This window comes from Ursus arctos, unplaced genomic scaffold (genome assembly GCF_023065955.2).
Source record: "Ursus arctos isolate Adak ecotype North America unplaced genomic scaffold, UrsArc2.0 scaffold_11, whole genome shotgun sequence".
NCBI classification, from domain to species: Eukaryota; Metazoa; Chordata; class Mammalia; order Carnivora; family Ursidae; genus Ursus; species Ursus arctos.
Genome location: NW_026622775.1, coordinates 14,799,532 through 14,821,808, shown reverse-complemented (window position 1 = coordinate 14,821,808; position 22,277 = coordinate 14,799,532). Strand labels below are relative to the sequence as shown.

The following is a 22,277-nucleotide window of genomic DNA, read 5'->3' as shown; positions in this document are numbered from 1 at the left end:
GACGACAAGTGCCTGGTTAATATCAGTGGTGACTGGTTCATTCGGAGTGCCCTAGACAAACTGATCGGTATATACTTGGATTACTGCAAGCCGTTAAATATTTCGAATACTATTTTTGATGCTATTAAGTGGTATTGCAGTTGTCGACCTCACTCCTTTGGTACATAATGCATATACCCAGGTTTCTTTTTATGAAAAAGACACTTGGATCGTGTAAAATTCCTCTTCTCAAGGCTCTTCAGTGGCTCCACGGTCTATGCAATAAAGTCAAAATTTCTCAATGTGAAATGTAAAGCCTTTCACAATTTGATCCTGATCAACTTTAGACGAGCTCTACTTTAGTTACCCTGGGCTTGTTAGACTCCTCCGTATTTAGGTCCGTCGCCTCTGTTCTGACCCAAGAGACACCAAGGCCAAGGATGGTTCAGTAATGTTGCTCGCATTACGGCAATTATACCTCAGCTTTCACCATCTATCAAAATCCTATCCACCCTTCAAGGCCCAGCAGAAACTGAAGCTCCTTCCATAACAATTAAGGCTGAGAACGAGCTTTCTCTCCTCTGAATCCTCACAGGCAGGTGTGTGTGTGCACACGTATGTGTGTATAGATTAATTTCATTAGAACCAGGGACCTTTGCTTATTTTCCTTTGGCATCCACTCAGTGCCAAGTGTGAAATCGAAATGATTGATAGCCCTTCCTTTTTTCATATTATGTGTTGCACAGATAATAGGATCGATATCCCTATCTTTAAGATCATATTATTATTAATATCTAAGCTTTTATATGTATTCTCATAGACAGCAAGGAGGACACCATTGTGTCCCTAGGAGGAGGACACTATTACTATTCTCATTTTACAAATGTGGAAGTTGAGGCACGCCTGGGTGGCTCAGTCGGTTAAGTGTCTGCCTTTGGCTCAGGTCATGATCCCAGTGTCCTGGGATTGAGTCCTGCATTGGGCTCCTTGCTCAGCGGGGAGCCTGCTTCTCCCTCTGCTTGTGCTCTCTCTGTCACTCTCTCTCCGACAAATACATAAAATCTTAAAAAAAATAAAAAATTAAAATTTGATCCAAATTAAGATTGAACAAAATCAAAAAAAAAAAAACCAACAAATGTGGAAGTTGAGCCTCAGAGGCCCTAAGCATTATGCCCAAAGTCACAAGTAGTGAATGGTAGAGCCAAGTTATGAGTCCAGATGAGTTGACTCCTGTCAGCCTTTGCATCCCCAGTTGAGGCTCTCAGTCCTGCTGTGATAACACACTCACTTAAAAATTCGTGCAAACAGGTTCAGGAAGCAAAGTAGGGTTTCAACCCTCATTCTAAAAGGATAGCTTAAAAGAAAAAAAGCCATGTTTATTTTACCTGACAAAGAACGCCTCCAAGAATTTATAGAAATGTGATGATCTGTCTTAGACTAGTTTTGAGAGAAGTATCATCAACTCAAATGAGAGTTACAAACCAGTGACTGGTAGTTCCTTGGTCCTTTTTCTTCACCACACCTCTCTCTGTTCATTACTTTCCTCTGTGTAATATTTTAGTCACTTGAGAAATGAGGACTCTTCAGAATCCTCTTGGAAACATGGAGTGACGACATGTCTTTTCCTCTGAGGGTTATTGCAGCTAGTCAGACTTGTCACGAAACAAAGCTTGACTACAAGCCAGACTCTTACATGGCTCATGTGAGAAAGCTGGAGGTGAGGTAAGAAGGGCATGTGTAACAGAAAATAGCCAGCTTAGTTCTCAGGCTGGCCTAACGTAAGTTCCTTTTTTCTCAAACTAAACTTGGGGCTCTCCGGAAGAGTTATTGTTAATTCATAAATTACCACACGGCTCTCTGGAACTAATTGAAAATCTGTTTGCTATTAAACTGCATAGCAGAAGAGGCAAAGGAATTGTCATGAAAAATGCAAAGGTAGAGGATTTTCATTCCATCGCACTATACTGTGCAGCCACAATGAGCGTGCATCGGGATGACCATACGGAGGAGACCCAAGAGACACCAAGGCCAAGGATGGTACTTTCTGGCAAGAAAAGTTCTTTCCCACCACTCCTCTAGGTTAATGGTATCACATCCACTGGGTTTATTATTACCAAATACACAGATAAGGCTGAAGAGAACCTTGAACAATATATGTATAATTGTGTTGTGAGGGAGGAGGGTTGGAAGAAAATATTTTCATGTTATAGTTTATTTGTTTTTTTCTTTTTTGATGAGCAGGTTTTAGTGTTAATGAAGTGTCAGTCTCCAGGAAATCTCTGCTTATAGCCCCTAAAATCAGATCATATGTGAGTCATAACTTTTACTTTTAGAAATCTGAACAATTGGATTCCCACCTGCATTTTTGGATACTGCCTTAAGGAAACATCACTCCATTTCATTCGAGCGTACCCCCAAGACAGACCAAGAAACCGGCAGAAAACAAAACCATGTACACATACGCACACGTAGCAGAAAAATCTATGAATTTGGCCTGTAGCTATACATCGATTTACTCATTCAGCAGAATGCGTTGAACACATGCTGTGGGTCACGGTGCTGTAGATATGGAGGTGACCATGCAAACATGCAAATAAACTATTATAAACACTAAGTAAGGGCTCTGCTTGGTTGGTAATAGGAGGTCAAATAAGGTCATGGGCAAGAGAAGCATTAGCCAGATTTTCCATGTCAACGGGTTGGGGGGGCCCAGAGGAGGGAATGTTCTGGGCAGAGAAAGCAGCTTGTATTAGACACATGGCTTGTTTCAGGAAATGAAGGGGGTTTAGAAGATGGCTAGAGCACAGGAAGAGTGGGGAAGTGGTGGAAGATGTGAAAGAGAAAAAGAAGAGCCAAATCTTAGGCACCCATTATTCTCTTTTAAAAAGTTAGAATTTCTGGAGTTTTGGGATTCATCCCACAAATAAAAGACTATCTCACAGGAAGGTGTGAAAAAAATGTAAACTAAGTGATTGTAAATTCTTTCTTCTCCTCCTTCAGCAACACATTCTTTGCTTTCTGTCTTCTTGGCTCTTTTTTCTCCCTCTCCCCCATGTCCGGAATGAGGCCTTCTGCTCTATCATGACCCATTTGTGTAGCTCCAAGCATGCGTCTTTTCACACTTTTACCTGTATGACCCAGTATTCCATTACCTCAATGCCCGGTAAAAGGATGAGTCAGCTAGTTAACACTAAAATGTTAGTGGAAAAACAACAAGAAAACAACAACGAAACAAAGCAAAACAAAACAAAAAAACATTGAACTGCAAATGAATCATGGAGGAAATCTGGACTTGATCTATGCAAAAGACAGGCTTAAACTTGAGAACCAAGTTTAAACTTTCTGCCAATATAAAAGATAAGCTTTGCCAACAATGCCCGTTTTTGTTGTCATGAATTTTCTCTTTTAGTTCCATAGGAATTAGTAGCACTTACCGAATTGGAATGACTCATTCAGTTCCACACGGCTCAGCGCACAGTTAGAAGGCATTGCCAGAAAATCTTGCCTTTAGGGAAGCAAGTAACCGAGTTGTCAAAAAGTCGACAGTTACCTAATTCTCTGGGAAATACAATGAAGTTATGGCGGTCTGGCTCCTGAGCAAAGACTTGGTTTGCCCAGGCTTTCTGTGGTAACTTCCTCCTCCAGAGAAACTGCCAGTAAAGGAAGAATGACAATTTACTTACTACCATAGGCAAGGCTAATAGGCCTGTCTTAGTCACAGCCGGCCTCCTTGAGACATCCTGGGAAATCCCTATCTGGAGGAGAAGAAAAGTTAAAATCACAGATGCTGTGCTGATGACCTTAGTCTGTGTACACCATATACAGAGACACTGCTGTTCATTTTTAATGGAAAACTATTGCTGTTTCTATCATGAGTTAACTGTGTGGTCTTTTTAAAATTTTGTCTATTTGATCTCAATTTACAAGATCCCGCAGAAGACATTCTCTTTCTCTTTCTGTCTTCCAAGGATCCAGGAAAAACAGCTTCCACGGTACATCTTGTGCCAGGCACCACTAGAATGAGTGCTGCCGAAGGTTCTACGGAGCATGCAGAGGTAAGAACACATTTCTAGGGGATGAATTGACCGTGTCTAGCATCAGTTGCATTTCTCATGGTTAATTACGCAATGATGAACAAGACTAGAAATGGCTAGTTCACTTTCCCTAGATAATATCTGCTATATATTTTTGATCAATGTTAGTTAACAAAGAAAAGGTATCTGGGTGACCATTGCGTTTCCTTTGATCCCTCTGAGCTACGTTTCTTCTTTTATGAAGTGAGATTAAATCCTGTCCAAAGTCCTTTCAGCTCCCCAGTTGTGTGGGCTCCATATTTTGCTCTTGATTTAGAGAAATTTAGTTCAATGTAAAATTTAAAAAGAATATTGGTGTAGTTGGAAATAGAACATATTATAGCAAAAGAGTAGCCATAGTAACATATTTATGTATGTACAATTAATACCATAGTTTTTGTTGGGTTGCTGGTTACTGTAACAGATACTTACTTACCAAATGAATGAATGAAAGTGCTTTCTTTAAGTTCTTTTTAGAGATAATTGAGGTATAATAGCAAACTAAGTGGAACTCTTTTGCTCATTTAGATATTTAATTTAGCAGTGTCAGAATTTGAGTATCTCAGAAGCTGGTCTGGGTGTTATGGTAAATGAGAGAGAAATACCCAGATACTTTAAGCACAGATTACACTATACAGAGAATAATTGTTCTGTAAGGGGGCCCTCAGTAGAACTGATGACTAAAAATCTTTGTACTTATTGAAACATCAGATACCTTCATTAGCAACTGGAAAGCAAAGCAAATACAAATGGAAAATTCTCCCCAAACTTAGTGTTTGATTGGCTTTGCTTCATTTTACCATTTACCATGGTAACATGTTGATTAATTTCCAGAGAAACCCCTGGTGATACATTTATGGCTTATAGGCAATTCCTATTACTGTGCTTTCCCTCTCTCTCTCTTGCAGATTTAGTATCTAGCTTTTCAGTAACTCTCATTTATAAAATAAAAATCAACGTCCAAATGTTTTACAACTTATTTCCTGAGAAAATTATATATCGCAAAAAAAAAAAAAAAAAAGCACACTATTTAATTACTCTTAATCTGGATTCCCAGAAGGCTGGGTCATACAAATGCTTGCTGGTCACGGATTTTTTTTTTTTTGTTGTTCTATATCACAAATAGAGAGGAGACTTTTTGAGGACCCCAAATCTGTGCTTCCACACATGGTCTGGAATAGGATACACTTGAACTTTATATAACTATAACCTCTGAAGTTTATTAAAAATAGAGACGGGATAAATAGGCTGAGCAGAGAGGATTTTTAGGGCAGCGAAACTATTCTGTAGGATACTATAATGTCATTATACATTTGTTCAAACTCATAGAATGCACAACACCAAGAATGAACCTGATGTAAACCACGGATTTGGGTGGTGTGTCAGTAAGGTTCATCAACTGTAAGAACTGTACCGCTCTGGTGGGAGATGTTGATTACGTATACATGAGTATGGGGCAGCAGGCATATGGGAAATCTCTGTACCTTCCACTAGATTTTGCTGTGAACCTAAGCTGCTGTAAAAAATAGTTTATTAAGAAGAAAATGGAGGTGCTATGACTCCCTTTTCAGAATTTCTGTTTCAGTGTTCAGGTGTCCTATGTTTAGCAAGCTCCCACAGTGACTTTCGTGTGTTCTTGTACTAAGAACCACTGGTTTGGAATCTGGTCTCACAGCACCTCTGCTTTGCTGAGCTCAGGACACCCAAAATACAGTTGGCTCACAGCATTTTCCAGATCAAATGTACCTAATAGTCTGTTCTGATGCAGAATGAGTCTAGACGTCCTAATAAAAGGAAAGCCCAATTACAAGACCCAACATATTGTCACCTGGATTTTGATGTTACTTTTAGAACTCAGCTAAACCAGCTTCTTGAGGTCAGAAGCAAGTATAACAATTTTGAATTTATTGACCCACAGAAGATGAGAATCTCTTTTAAAATGTGGTCTTAATTGTATACATGGGTCTGAATAAGAGGAAGCTAAGAAAACTAAGAACAGCATCTAGAGAGATATAAAGAATCATCCAGTCCTAAAACGTTGAGTGAGACATAGATAAGTAAAGATAGAGAAAGTTTAATAAATCATTTCTAATGGAAAAAGTCCTTGAAATCCCATGATGATTGTAAAAGAACACTTCCTATAAATGTTTTTGGCAAAAGCCAACACATTTTGAAAATATTTAATTGTTCATGAATATCTGTAATCAATTTCCATAACTATGAGCCGAAAACTGAATAGCAGACTTAGGACTATCCTCATCACCAGATTCGCTGTACTGTTTATATGACTCGGAGATGAGATGGTAACAAGACTGAAGAGTTAGTATAGAGAAAACAGCACTTAAGTGAACTTTGTTGGTGGTCCATTTAGACAGATGGCCCACAGTTTCCAGAGCTTTTGTGCTTTCTTTAAATAAATACCCCCAATGCTGGAAAAAAAAAAAAAAGCTGAGAAGAAAGGTGGTTAACTTTTTTGCTGTGCCAATGATTTATTATTTATCTAAACTTATAACCTACTGGCTTTATTCAAAGAGCTAGTTAAAATTGCACAATACCAGATAATCTATGCCAACGTCTCTATAACATAATTCTATGATGGACATTGAGAATCAATTTGCTGCTTTTTATTTATATGTATTGGCCTTTTCTTCTTGACGGTTCTATCAGTCCTCTGACTTTTGCCAGGGCCACTCTTCAGATATGGACACATCTACAGAAATGACTTTTTAGAAATGTTTATTACTTAATGTAAATACCCGAAATGTATCCATAAAACTTATCTGGTTTCTACAAGAATTATACTCTTAATTTCTTTTTTTTTTTCTTTTTTGGAAAAGGGTTGAAATCCAAACTCATGAAATCCTAATTTCTTGTTTGCCTATTGTATAGATACATTTGTAATTTATTAGAGAATTATTTGTCAGTTACTTCATATAAAGGAATCTGAAATATAATATAAAGTTTATCCATCAACAGGTCTCTATGAGGGACTATGGTGTGAGGATTTGTACCACTAGAATAAGATATTTTTATGAATCACAACAGGAGAGCTGGTCAAATGCATGGAGTTTGTGAAGGACAACACTTCTCCTGCTTGTTATGTCTCCTGCTTATGTTATATTTTGTTTCACTCTTTTTTTTTTTTAAGTGTGATCAATCATCAAGCAGAAAGAACTTGACAAATTCTCTTGAACAAAAGATAAGATGCTTGGAAAAACAGAGAAAAGAGGTAATTTAGAAATATTGGTTGAAGCAACATATACCATGATTTAATGTTAAGAATAAAATAGAATGTATATCTAGTGTCTCTATTTTTGTTATTGGGTCACAGTATTTATCTCTAGGATATTGGACAGCATTATTTTGAGAGCGAGTGCTTTTTTCTTATGCACTTACATTTCTCTTACTCAACTGCTCAGTTTTTGTGTAAATGAGAGAAAAATGACAAAATCATAAATCCAATAAGTATAATATTAATTTTCTCAAAACTTAGATGTTTCCTCCACATAGACTATGTGAGCTTATCACGTGTGCCGTTATGCCTTGCAACCTGACACCTGCCTTCTACTCCTCGTTGATATTGCATAAAATATTGTGCCCTTCTGGAAAATTATCTGAACGATAGCAGAGTAATGTTAACATAGCATAGAAATGTTAATCTTTAAAATGCTAACAGATCAGATATCCTTATATAGTAATATTATATAGTCTATACTAAATACCCATATCTATTTCCAGCAGAAGATTTACCTAGTGACTGCCTGTCTGGATTAGATATTTTGTTTCATAATAGGAGAATATCTTGCTTCTTTTTAGTCATCGTGACTATCTTCTTGATCTCTGTCCCATATTGAAAATGTTGGAATTTCTCTTAATGGAGGAAGTACAGAAGTTACAGTTCTTCCCTTCCAAGAAAACTAAAACACAGGTCATAGTGTTTTTTCTTCCTTTTATCTAGAACATAATTTTAAAGCTTCCAAATCACGGCCTACATTAGTTCTAAATATTGTCTTATGGTAAGACTATTATTTCTTAAAAATCTATACTTTGGAAAAATGATATTATCCATTCATTGAGTATACATTACAAATCATGTGTTGATATTAAAAAGCACACTATTGCAAGCACATTGTGGTCAGTTATTGTGATTTGGAATTTGTTAATATAAATTCTTCATTTAAAAAGCTAGAAGAAATATTTCATTGTAATAATCAATGTAAGCATATAGAAAAATATGGAAAGTTTTGAAAAAAGACCCTTCATGTATTAATAAATCTTACAGAAAACCATCAATAGGCACAAATTTTTACTGGATTTTGATTGGGTTAAACGAAGATGAAAATTCAAATAACTAAGCAAAGTTGAAAGTTGCTAATAAATGGTTCAGTTGACTAGTCAAGATATACCGAAGACTTAATAGTTTTTCATATATGAGCCAGTTATGAAAATGGGAAAAGTGTACTCAATTAAATCATCCCAGCCCTACCAGTGCTTGGTGAAAGGAATACTGTCTTCACCCATGGCTTGCAAGATCTTAGTAACCCAAAAAAGTGATTTCATTTCTGCCAAATTTCCAAATGGGCAAAAATCCATACTGATTTACCAAATTTTAATAATTTCAGCTCCTGGAAGTTAACCAGCAATGGGACCAACAATTTAGAAGTATGAGAGAGTTATATGAAAGAAAGGTAAACACCTCTCTGCTTAGTATTTGCTTTGGATCAATAAGCTGGGGGACCAAGTCTGTGAAGATTCTCACTGATTTCACTGCAGGTTATTTGTGGCTAGCCAACTGCTGAAAACTGATGGGGGGAGGTGCTGAGCGTATTATTGGCCTCTTGGTACTGAAGATTAATGAAGGATATCAGTGAATTATCTTGAGCACAGCAAAAAAAAAAAAGAAGGTACTAAATATAGCCTCTTGACAGGTCGCTGGAGTTCTTATGCACACATTTATTTTAGCTCACAGAATCTCCTGGCTTTGGCTTTGTTACTAGCAGCCATGAACACACAAGGTTATATGTGAGGTGAGAGATGGTTTAAAGTTCACACTGTTTTACACAAGGCTAGTTCTCTCATTCTTTAATTAGATAGCATAAGCTATTTGTACAGATAAATAAACAATGGTAACAGTAAAAGTGTGAGGGGAAGTGGCACATCCCCCTTCCCCCCAAAAGTATGTTTTCTGTCAAAGAATCTTTTGTTTTGGTGAGAAAGTTTTTGGAGAGAATACCTTTTAATAGGTGAATGTCAATTTATCATTTTAATTTATTCCACGTTCAAAGAGAGAAAAGGAGAAAGTAAATTCCCCTAAATAATTCAGAATTAAGAAACCTGACCACAAGTGAGTAACATAGCTGTATTGCTCTATTCTTCCCCATTTTGATAGGCAGAAGTATTAAATTTAGTTAGTGCAGGAGAATGTTCCTATTAGACCAGGCCGTGGTCAGGCCACCCTGTTATATTTGGTCTCCAAATTTTAAAGAACATGGTCCCAGAGAAAACGTTTAAGCGCTCAGGAAGAACGACTGGCAGGTGTGTGAAGACCCCGGGTTAACAAGGGGCATCTTTGATGAAGCACCCTTTTGTAAGGCTTCTCAACTAGACCACCGTCACTGTGAGGGCTAACTTGGCATTTCGTAGCGGGTCAAACATTGCACATAACTGATGAGTTAAAAGCCGTGTCTTTTTTTCTGGTGTAGGCAAATTACTCTCTACCCCTCGCTGTTGCCCTTTTCATGGCAGGAAAAGGCACATTTCGAGAGAGTTAGGAATAGTAATGATAGGCCCAGAAGTGTGTTACCCCCCTCCCCCGTCTAAATTCTTAAATCTTTATTCCCTGGGAAGTGGTGTGGTTTGGAGAAAGGAGGGAAGGGGCTGAAGGCTGTTTCGGGGGTTTGCTTTTTCCCGTAGAGCAAGCTCTTTTTTTAAATGCACTTGTGGTCTTTTCAAAAGGGGATGACATAATAATAATAATAATAATAATAATAATAATAATAATAAACACAAAAGGGGATGAGAAATAGAACCTCTCCTTAGGGCCCCTTCCAGGGGGCGTGTCTGTCCCCGAGTGCACGGGGTGGGAATAAGTCCAGGAGGAGGGAGGGGGGTGTGAATTTCAGAAGAGGTTTCTGCAACTCTGTAAACGACTTCCTCAGATTGCAGAGCTGAAAACGAAACTGGACGCCACAGAAAGATTCCTCAGCACGCAGGAGAAGGAGCTACAACAGAGTCAGAGAGAGAGCGACAAGCTGCTCGACCTGACCCGCGAGCGGCTGCAGCTCCAGGAGGTGGGCGGGGCTCGCGGAGCCACCTCCCGCGCCCCAGGGCTTGAGTACACGTACCCCACACCTGTGTGCGAGGGCGGGCGGGGGCTTGCGCAAGTCCCCAGAGCCACAGAGTAGGGCCAGTTCACAATCAGAGCGAGGGCCATACCCTGCTGGCTTCCTCCTTTGTTGACGAAGTGGGTATGCCCACGTGTGCCAGGCTCTACCGGCAGAGAGAGCTGATCCAGAGATTTGGAGCTATCTTTCTAGCACATTTCAACCTAGAAGATTCATTTTACTCTTTTGCTTTTACTCATATATATTATTTTATTACTAGTGTTAATAATAATAGGCCGATACCTTGTATTTGTACAGCTGCTTTTCAGCTTACAGAGTTTTACAAATAAGTACTTGCTTTGTCATCATAAAAATAAAACATTTTTAAAATGACCTTACCCTGATTATCTCATCTAACAAGCTCAGCCCATCTGTGAAGAAAATATTATTTTTGCCATTTTAAAGATAAGAAAGCTGAGAGGTGACGAGGTTGCATGACTTGCCAACCGTGCCAACCTAGTACTTGGGAAAATGGGACTTGGACCCCGTCTCCAGAGTCTAAGTCTCCATTAATTCCTGCTGAGAGCAAGATGGTGGTCATGAAGGCGACAGGCTTTTTCTAGAATACTCTTGGTTTTGCTCTTAGTTATGGGGCTTAATGGATATTGTAGAAAATGGGAGAAAAACCTTAAGCTCTAACGGACCCTCATTTTTTTTACATATGTTAAGAAAAAACAAGAACTGTAATATTTTCAGGTGAAGTCTTGTGACTGCTATTGTGAGGCGTTGGCTGTATTTTAACACATGCACCGATCCTAAGGCAACGTCTCAAATCAGTGCAGGCAACTGTCAGTGTAGGTTTTCCTATTTTGTGAAGGGTACCTCTGCCTCAGTGAGTCAGAGGAAAACAAACTAGGTTTAGCAACTCTTGTGGTCCTGGAGCAGTCCCTTCCTTTTCCATTCAGACCCTGACCAGGAATCATGGCAATTGTTCCTTCATGCAGTTGGAACCATATTCGAGTTGAAGTCCTTTTCTTTTAAATTATGCCAAGTTAGAAAATGATTCATTCATTTTCTAAGTGTATTATGAGCCCACTCTAAGTAAAAGCAAATAGAAATATTTTTACTTAAAAACAAAAAAACCAAACAAACAAAAATCACCTAAAGTGGATATCTTAAATCTAATTATTGTATTGGGAAATACTAATCATTAAAGGAGCATACTTTAACATATATATTAGATATTTTCTCATCTAGATTTACCTATATTCTGGAATATTTCTTTTTATTAGGTTAAAATCTGAATGCCGTTAGGAATCCAATTCACTCCACAAAAAGTTTACTATCTAAAATACAAATTAAGAATTAGAAGACAGATGTCTGAATCCAGAACGCATAGTGTCAAAACAACTAAACTTGCTTCAGTTATTTAAAACACAGGACACCTTGAAGGTTATCTGGAACATGGAGGAGTGATGGCAGTTGGACTAATTGATCTGTACAATTGTTTTTCTTTTTTTGATCTCTATCTTTTAAGAGTAATAATCACAGCAATATGGTGCTCTGAATAATTGTCTGTGGTAAAGGCTCTTATTTGCCTGAAGTATTACCCTCTTCTCCCTCTCTTCAGTCCAGAATGATGCCGGCAGAGTTGGATTTTGAGATATTTTGTATATTTTTTGATACTTTTTTTTTTCTTTTTAGAAGTGTAATTACTTTTACTAAGTCATTTATCTGTCACTTCGTAACAGTACATGGGAGCTAGTTTATTCAGTAGACCCATTCGACTCTTGAAAGTGAGGATTGGGATTTTGAGCTTTTTCCGGCATCATGAAACTAAGTAGCATTAAGGATTAAAGAAAGATTTTTCTCTATCCTGTCTTCTACCTAGAGAATATTGCTTAAATGGAACATGAAATGAGAGGCTAGCAGGCCCTGTTTTTGTTGTATTTCAGAAGTATTTCTACAATATTATGTCCTCTGAATTTTACTGATTGCAATTTTGTCTTCTTGCTGTTTACTTCAGAAGGAAAAGGAGAGCCTAAATGAAGAATTACATGAATTGAAGAAAGAAAATAAGTTTTTGAAAGAAAAAAATGCTGTTGTGAACAAGAAGAAGGAACATTACGAATGTGAAATAAAACGCCTCAATAAGGTATCAGCCAGGTCAAGCTGGGGAGATGGAAGGAGAGGTCCCTGTAATAAAGAGCGCGTTCCTACCTGAGAGGCACAGCGACATCTGGGCTGCGGGGCTGCTCCTAGTCTTGCGAGCTCCCACAGGAGCTTCTCTGTAATTTTATCAATCACTCCTGTCTGCTTCTTTCAGCCAAAATTGACTCAGGAGGCTTTAAGGAATTAGTGTCCCTGCAAAAAATCACCGTGAAAAAGAGAAACGAGGAGAAATGTTAGAAGACAGAAAGAACTCTTTATTTTTTTAGTCCAAAGAACCACATAAAGCAAGTGGGTGTTTGTGAACGATAGCATACCTCTTGGTCAACCGCAGAAGTTTCCTGAGGAAAAAAAAAAAAAAAAAAAAAAAGTTTCCTGAGGAAACAGGCTGCTCTTTAAAATCATCACTCTGGAACTGGCTGTGAGGCAGACTGTATGGAATCATGCTAAATGCCAACCCCAAGGCTGAGATGGCGGCCTTCCAGAGAATAAGCCTAAAACTCACCTTTAATTGGGGTGTGGGGCCTGGGGTGGGGGTTGGAGGGGCAAGTCTGTGAGAAAAACACAAATGGTTAAATGCGTTTGCTTCCACTTAGCTATTCAAAGGGGCTGCCTGTGAATTGCTGCCAAAGGATGACCAGGGAGAGTTTGTGCATCTGTGTGTGCGTGTGTGTGTATCTGTGAGAGTTTTATGCGCTCACAGCTTAATTTTCCCTGGGAAGGGATTGCTGACTTGTTCAAGGAAACAAATCCTTTGCTGTTGATTTTTCAGAGAGCCACATCAGATGTAGACCGTAGGAATGCTTGTAGTACATGTTGAATCAAGTTATTCATCTCTCAAGTTAGATATTTCATTTTTTTAAAGATTTTATTTATTTGACAGAGAGAGAGAGAGAGCACAAGCAGGGGGAGCGGCAGGCAGACGGAGGGGGAAAATCGGCTCCCCGCTGAGCAGGGTGCCCGATGAGGGGCTCCATCCCAGGATGCTGGGATCATAACCTGAGCTGAAGGCAGACACTTAACGGACTGAGCCACCTAGATGCCCCTCAGGTTAGATCTTTCTTGACTGAAGTAACAGAAATTTCCTTCTAAAACAAGAGTAGGTGATTGGCCTTGAAAAATTGCTCAGTGCCAGTATTTTGGACCTTGCATCTTGTAGTTAACTAGTGTTCAGAGGATCATTAAAAGATCCAGAGTGTTAAGTTTGTGCCTGTAGAGCTGACAGGATGCTTTACAAATGTGCCGCTATACTCGGTCTGTTCATGAGGCAAGTTACTGGTCAGGAGAAAATGGCAAAGTAGAGACTAACTTCATAAACAATGTACTTCTCTATCCTCTAAGAGAAGAAAACAATATTCAGAGACACAAATTCAGGGCAAATAAATTTTCCCTTTTATTCTCTGTTGGAAATTTCCACAGATGACTTAGAGGAACTAGCATTGAGATTGTATTTGAAATCTTCCCCATTTATGCTATATTGTTTGATAAATTTTCTCCTGTTCTCTAACTCATTTCCATAAATGTTGGCACAAGAATATAAACCCTGTAGAAATTAGAACAGCCAAGAACTCTGTTGTTTGCTCATGTCTATGTGTACCCTTCATTTTTGTGTATCTGTCTCTATAGTTAACAGAGTGTTTTTAAAGTCAGTAAAAAATTTTTAACCCTTGTGATTATAATAAAATTGAGAAAATGAAAACAATTAATTTGAGTAAAATTCAGGCCTTTCTACAAATGTCACCTTCTCAGAGGATTTTTCTGGCCATCCTAATTAAAATTACATACTCCACCTCTGATATTTCCTGTTTTAATGTTTCCTTGGAATTTATTGTTATCTGATATATGTTCAGTGTCTCCTTTTGCCAAATTTGTTTCCTGTCTCCTGATCTTGATTGTAAGCTCCATGAGGGTAGGAGTTTTGCAGAACTGACTTCTCTATTAGGCTAGTAGGCACAGTATTGAGGACTCATGATATTTTTAGTGGCCTATTAATATGCTTAATTTCCCTTAAAATCAGGAGAAAAAAATGAACCTTTAGGTTGAAAAAAACATTTTCATATTAATATTAACATATTCTTTATAAGAACACAGTTATAAAATACAATTTTAATATGTGTTTATTTGAAGGCATGGATTCACACATACAACAGTCACAGTGTGGCTGAAGCTTTTCTGGTTTTTTCACTGCTGTATTCTGAATGCCAGCAACAAGGCCTTGCTCACAGTATGTTCTTAAATATCTATTGAACGGATGAATTAGTTAAATAACTTGGCTAGTACAATAATATGTCCAATAGCCAATTCTGGCCCCGAGTTTCCTGCTTTAGCAGGCATGATGCATTACTTATGACTAGTGAAAAAAAATACAAATAAAAGGGCACTTCAAGGCAGAAAAGATTTTGTCTGCCACATCTATACCTTAAAGTGTCATTTAGAAAACATAGCTATAAAGTGATGAGCTATGAAAAGTTTTTTTTTTCTCATTTAGTGCATGTATTTTAGTATCTAATGAAATGTAAGATATTCAATTTTACACTGAGACTTGACTTTTCTTTCCTTTTCTTTTCTTACCACTGTAATAAATAGAAGTTACTCGAAATGTTGATCTGGGTAGCTGCTTGTGCATACCATCCATCACAGCACGGAACCCGGGGCCCACCCTCCTTGCACAAGCAGACTGCCTGCTGACCCATTCACTCAGCAGAAATTTGTTGCATGTCAGTTTAGTAATTAACATATGGTTTTCAGAAGTTCACACAACTATGCGTACTCAAGTCAACTTATTTGCTTTGAAGGAAATACCCAAGGGCATTGTTTTCATTGAGTTCTTCAGGAGAAGCCAGATGTCTAACCAAAGTGAGAAAAATTACCTGAGGCTTGTCAGCCAGTGCCACCCATGGGCAAAATTGGTTTGTCCAACATCTCACTGTTGTGAGATGGGTAGATCTGTTAGTATGCCTGTGCTTATAGGAAATTATTCTAGAATAATTCTAGAATAGGTTACAGGTGTTTGTTCAAGGAAGCTGGAAAACCCCAAGATGGAAAAATGTCGATCAAACTCACCTTTCTTTTATGACTCATTTGCAAAATTTCTAGAAGCCTGACTAGCATGAAAGGTAGACCAGGAAATTCAAATATAACAAGACCCACAAAAATAGTCTGTTCATAGGTGTAGGATATGAAATCAGCATTTTTTGATTTAAGGCTTAACTCTTTTGTCTCACCCCATCCTAGATTCTCTCCATTACTACTAACACATTTTTAAAAATTATAACTAATATGATACTTCCTAAAACTCTATAGCTTAGCAACAGATTCTAACAAAACATAAATTATTAAACAACATTTGTTGTTTCTTTAAATTCTTCTTGGAGGAAGAAAAAAGTTCTTGTTTCTTTTACAACTTCCTGAAAAATGACACTTACAATCAGGCTAGACAGTATCCATAGAGTTAAAAGACATTCTATTAGGAAATTCTTAGCCTGTCTACACCTATTTAAGATAGTAACTTTGCTTTTCTTTTCCTACCTTTATAATCATTTTGTGCAGTAATGCAGGAAAGTAAGTTACTAATAGTATCATCAAACGAACATCATTGAAGCTACCAGAGAAATTCAGAGGAAGTGAAATCTTGGAGCTCTGAAAGTGAAACTTTTCTGTTTGTGTAAAGGACTCATTTGATAATGAGCAAGTAGTCATTTTGTATATGGGCTCCCAGACCAACCAGGATGAGGCGTGTTGTGTCTCAATTTTTGTGGCTGTTTTATTGAACTCATCATGAACCAAAGTCTTCAGAATGTCTTTTATATGATCTGATGAAGTATAGTATATGTAAGAGATCATGGGCTACTGAATAATGATGATAATCTTGTTGGCAAATTTAAGTGTCTCTTGTTGCCTTCACCTCCTCACCCCACAGGGAAACCATTAAGTTGTACTGGATGTCAAGAAAGCATGGAGCACTTGGGTGGTTCAGTCGGTGATGCATCCAACTCTTGGTTTTGGCTCAGGTCATGATCTCAAAGTTATGAGATCGAACCTTGTACCGGGCTCCACACTGAGCATAGAGCCTGTTTGAGAGTCTCTCCTCTCTCTCTGCCCTCCCCGCCTCCCCATTTTGCACACTTTTGTGCAACAAAAAGAAAAAGAAAAAGAAAAGAAAAGGAAAGAAAAAGAAAGAAAGAAAGAAAAAAAGAAAGAAAGAGGAGGAGGAGGGAGGAAGGGAAAGAAACAGAAACAGAAAAAGAAAAAGGAAGCAGGGGACTCTCTGCACCCTGTAGGGAGTTAACGAATGTTTTCTTAGAGAATAAATATGGCCGTGGCCAGGCCAGGGCATGGTTTACTGAGGAGGACAGGGCAGAAGGGCAGCAGGACCGTCGATCTAGGGAATAGTGATCTGCATGGGCTCACAGTCCTGTGGGTTTCCGTCTCTCCTATTTGGGGCAGGGCTGGATAGCACAGTGTCACTCACAATGTCATCTGGGACCAGCAGCTTCAGCTTTTGAGGAATGTAGATTCTCAGACCCTCTCCCCAGATCTAATGATTCAGGATCTCTGAGGACAGTGCCCAGGGATGGGCATGTTTGCGACCTCTCCAGGTGATTCTGCTGCTCTCTAACGTTTGAGCATTATTGATAAAGTATGTGTTTGAGTTGGAGAATCTGGAGGAAGGCTCTAGGTATGTTTCCTTTTCATGGTTGGCTTGGTGGAGGGGAGATCTCCGACAAAGATGTCAAAAGCCCTCCTAAATAACAATGACAGTTGAATAACATAAGCATCGTCATGGAGAAAAGACAGAGATTCTGGGGGGAAAAAAGATTGTATGCTAGAAAAGGAGAAAGTAGAAAAGTTATTCAGTCATAGAAGTAGCACCAAAAATGGAGTTCCGCCTTGCAGGGGCCATTTGAGATCATTGTAACAATTATAGAGGAATTCATAAGATGTGGTAACTCTTAGCTCAACCGTGTGCTTATCATACAACATAGGCTCTTCAAGATGCCTTGAAAATCGAGTGTTCTTCATTTCCTGAGGACTGTTTGGGAAAGTCTGAAATGGAGTACAGGCATGAGGAGATGCGAACAGAAATGGAAGTTCTCAAACAGCAGGTGAGAAGTTGAAAGTGGCACAATCATGTGGAGAACACAGGGCCCATTGTTCATGCTCCTTTAGACATTTTTGGAAATCTTTCTGTTCAAGAGGTGTCCAAAGTTTTTGCATTTATTTTCTTTAGAATTATCTAATTATAAAGCTTGACAAGACAATATAGATGAGCTAGCCCAACTCGCACTTTATAAAAGGGGGGATTGAGTTTCCAATGGGTTGAATGGCTTGTCCAAGATTGTATGGTTAAAAGAAGGGCTTCCTAATTAACATTTTGGTGAGATTTTATGAGCACTGGTCTAGAGAGTTGCATGTGGACACAATTTATTTTGAAAACACTACCATCCCAAACCCTGGACCTTTTCAGAAAATGGTAGCAGCCAGCCTGTTTATTCTGCAGCTGCTGGCCTCCAGGCCTTGGAACAACAAGGGCAGTTTTAAAGGGAATACTCCGCACTGATCGTCATCACTGAAGAGCCAGCTCTGCTCATCTACAGCCGCATGTGGACGGCACCACCTAGCAATGTACTGATGCCCAAGGCCTTCCTCACTCACCCAACCTCAACCCCACGTCCCCGAGTGGACAGAAAGTAAAGGAGTAGCTTCTGCATGTATCAGCAACAGAGGGCCGTAGGCACAGAGCCCTGCCTAACCGATCTGGGTCTAAATTTAGTTCAGCCAGCTGGAGCTGGCTTCGCTGAGAGGCCACCCATGCATATCACATCTCTCTTCCTGTAAGAGGTTAAATAAACTGATGAAGGTAAAGAGCTGGAACAGTTCATGGTGATGTCAATAAATACAGGATACATATAGGAATCCTATATCCGAAGCACACATTGTCAGTAATACATTAGCGGTGGGGGAGAGGATGTGATAGAACAAAGGGCTGGGAAGTATGTCCCTGGAACTGATTTGTTGGCTGTTTTGCTCCGAACAAGGCCAACTCCAAGGATTCTTGATGCAATATGCCAAGGAATTAAGCAATTGTATTCTTGTTGTTGTTGTTTATTGTTAGTACTTCCTAGGAAATAGCCTATCTGTAAATCTAGAAAATTCAGAGCATTTGATAGTAAAGTTGCATTTTCTCTTCTATCAACCCTCTTTTGAATAATCTGCCTCATTACATTCAGGATCAAATACATAGTTTAAAAATAAACCTATGAAGAGAATAAGGGTAGTATTCGGAGTGTTAAAGCTCCGCCAAATTCTCAACCCCTAAAGTACCATTGCCACTGGCCAGGATTCCTCCGAAAAAAACTACTTCTTATGTTCAGACAGTTGAATCATCTTTGATGCTCTCATATAATGTATCCCACATGCAGGAGAGTCACTCTTACACATGCACAGAGTTTACAGCCATGGTTTAGCTCATATTGGATGCAGACAATGACAGGTATCCTTTTTTTCATTATCCACAAGAGGTCCAGCATCCCTCTCCTTAGTTTTTGCGTGGCTCTTTTGCTAACTTCATGCATACACATTTTAACTGTGCACATTTTTAATTGGACACCCACAATCACTATATCACCGAGTCATGTGATACGCTAAAGGATTTCAATTCACAAAGAAACTGAGCTAGGATCTTGGCCACCTGATTGCGGTGATGACATCGCTATCAGCATTGTGTTTGATAAAGAGTGTTCAATTCTGATCAGATGAGCTTCTCCCATTTCAAGTGCCTCTGGTAATTGTTTACAGAGCATTAGTTTGACTCTGTCTGGAACTGAGCCTCAGATCTTAACCAAAACCACGACCAAAACAAAATGTCAGCTTAGCTGGGTGTATTTCCCTTGCAATGCTTCTGGTGAATAAAACCTTAAAAATTAAATGTGTATATCTGCATCTAGATCTGTATAACATGTTTAATTTCATCCTCTCTTGCTATTACATTTTGTTCTATTATTATCGACTTTAATAAGCCTCTAGTTAAAACATGTTGCATTATTGGTGGTGAAGGTGCAGAGTGCATTAGTATTAATAGACAAAAATCTAGCTACTAGGTTCCCATGGAAGTTGGAATTTAACTCATTGTCTTAAAGGAATTCCTTTGCCTCATTCCCTAAGCTTCATTTATTTTTCATCGTTCCACATACGAGTCTCCAAGCCATCAATCAACACTATGCCGGTCAAGAACAATAATGATTAAATCTGTTTTTCTTTTGGTTTGATTGCTTTTCTGGAATATGTGGAGTATTTCTTGAGAGGCGTTCCACTAAAATATTACTACTTTTTAAAAAATGATGTATCCCTAAAATTACTGGGGCCAATTGTGAATACCTTTTCACAGTCATACTTTGCTCTTCCACATACATGAGCCTTTCATTTCTATTTTGTGTTCAATTTGCTATTTATATTTGGAAACTGGCATGCCAATATTTAGTGGCTTCACTTAACAGCTATTGTCAGTAAACTGTCTTTTAGAACTTCAAGCACTATTCCTACATCGAAGCCTTGTGTTGGGGATGGATGGCTTGCCCCAAAATAGTGATACTTAACACTAGGCAAGAGGGGAGGTGGACGCTCATCACCGTAAGGAAATATGCAGCAGAATGATGGGTGAGGGGGATTTTTTTTTTCAAAATATCCATGTTGTTACTTTACTTCTGAATTCCTGACACATACGCAAGGAGGAAAAAGCTGAGAACTGCCATTCTAAACAAAGCGAGAGATAAAATTATGGCCAGATCCATTAGGATAGAGTCTCACCATGAAGAAATAGTCATGAAAAGAGGATAGGAATTACTCAGATTGGACAAGCCCAGATAGCACCTCTTCTTCTTCTTCTTCTTCTTCTTCTTTTTTTTTTTTTAAGATTTTATTTATTTATTTGACAGAGAGAGACAGCCAGCAAGAGAGGGAACACAAGCAGGGGGAGTGGGAGAGGAAGAAGCAGGCTCCCAGTGGAGCAGGGAGCCCAATGGGGGGCTCAATCCCAGGACCCTGGGATCACGCCCTGAGCCGAAGGCAGACGTTTAACGACTGAGCCACCCAGGTGTCCCCAGATAGCGCTTCTTCTGAAATGATTTTAATGGCTTAGAGAAAAGGATGCTAACAGTAACAGCAAGTCAATATTTCCTAGGTGCAAATATATGAAGAAGACTTCAAAAAGGAGCGATCAGACCGAGAAAGACTTAATCAAGAGAAAGAGGAGCTACAGCAAATTAATCAAACTTCTCAATCCCAGTTGAACAGGCTGAATTCTCAGGTATAAGTCAAAACAAAATAATCTTTGCCAGCACATGTGTATTTTTTTATTTTTTCATAAAAAAAATTCAAGAATTTGGCTTCTGTTAATTGACATTGATTTTCTTTGAGAGGTAAGCACCTGGGATGAAATCATTCTTAAACAATCTTTTAAAGAGATGAAAATGACTGGAGATTTCTTTTAACTTAAGTCTATTAAGGAGGTACCTAAGAAATTAGATTCCAAAGTCTTTTATAAAATCCAATTCTTTTGATCTTTTTCTAGTAATATTTATCTTGGTAGAGAGGGAGTTGAACTATCTAGTAATCAAAATTCAAATCCAAAACACTCCAACAGAGTGAAGTTGTTTCTAAGCTCTTGTCATTTTCTTTTAAGGGCTATAATGCAATGTTCCTGTCTTCCAAAAACATACATATTTCTACATGTCATTTATATATATAAAATACAGTGAAACTGAAAATTTTGTTCAGTGGGTTTCCCAATTAAATGTAACTGAATCACTCTCAAGGAAGCCACATAATTTTAGTTTATTGGGATAGAATATATTAAATGTAAGCATATTACAATTAAATGTAATAGGATATATTAGAAGTAGACTCAGGAAGTGGCATAATGGGTAAATATTGATGTTAATGAGGAAAATGTAGCTAACACAACTTTGGCTTAAGAAAAGAAAATGAACCACAGAATTTTTGATTTGCAAAATCATCCAATGCTTTTCAGTAAATAGAAAATTGTTGCAGGACATGCTGTGACAGCTCTGGAGCCACCAGATCCTTCATCTCAAAAGAAATGTTTAACTAGTTGTCTTCTTCTTCTTCCTAATACTGTGAATTAAACTCAATTTCTTTTCTGACATTTTTTCAGGGATTCACTTGAAATTCCTAATTTTACATGCAAAACTCATTTGGCAGAACCATTTTCTAAGAAGTTAAAAGGAATAAAATAGTGGTAAAAGTATAATAGAATGCTTTTCTGAAAATAATTCATGCACCTTACTTTATGCAAACAAGGGGTGAGAAAATGTTCTGATTACTCTCCGTGAGGAAATCACTCTCAGTTTGTATGTCTTACATGCAGTGCTTCCTTAATTTCTTCTAAGTTGTCACTGCACTAATTATTTTGTTTCCAGCCATATTTTAATTTGCTCCTTCTACTATATTAAGTTCAGATTGATGATAAATTTGTGTCTAAGATGGGCAATGTCTTTGCCATTGTAGACATTCTAGTGCATCCAGGAACACATAACAATCTAAATATACTAGAGACTGTAATCCACAAGTAATTTTCATTTCTGTCATCTGTAAACTAATTTTTTATTGTTATCAACAAAACAATGCATTGTCTACACAGAGTGTGGTATGATTGTATTAATGAAATAAGGGATAATCTTGGTGATACCTTAAAACTACCAAAATTTTTCTTTAA

At 38.3% G+C, this 22,277-nt stretch overlaps 1 protein-coding gene across 1 annotated transcript in view; it reads left to right on the top strand.

The window, feature by feature from the left end:
* Positions 1-1,594: 1,594 nt before the first annotated feature.
* Positions 1,595-22,277, top strand: part of TNIP3 (TNFAIP3 interacting protein 3) — a 35,236-nt gene continuing 14,553 nt past the window's right edge. The window contains exons 1-9 of the mRNA XM_057310230.1: positions 1,595-1,701; positions 3,389-3,456; positions 3,856-4,034; positions 7,201-7,281; positions 8,675-8,740; positions 10,211-10,342; positions 12,402-12,530; positions 17,530-17,649; positions 20,724-20,849. Of these exons, the coding sequence (XP_057166213.1) occupies positions 1,595-1,701; positions 3,389-3,456; positions 3,856-4,034; positions 7,201-7,281; positions 8,675-8,740; positions 10,211-10,342; positions 12,402-12,530; positions 17,530-17,649; positions 20,724-20,849 (1,008 nt within the window). The remainder of the gene's footprint in view (positions 1,702-3,388; positions 3,457-3,855; positions 4,035-7,200; positions 7,282-8,674; positions 8,741-10,210; positions 10,343-12,401; positions 12,531-17,529; positions 17,650-20,723; positions 20,850-22,277) is intronic.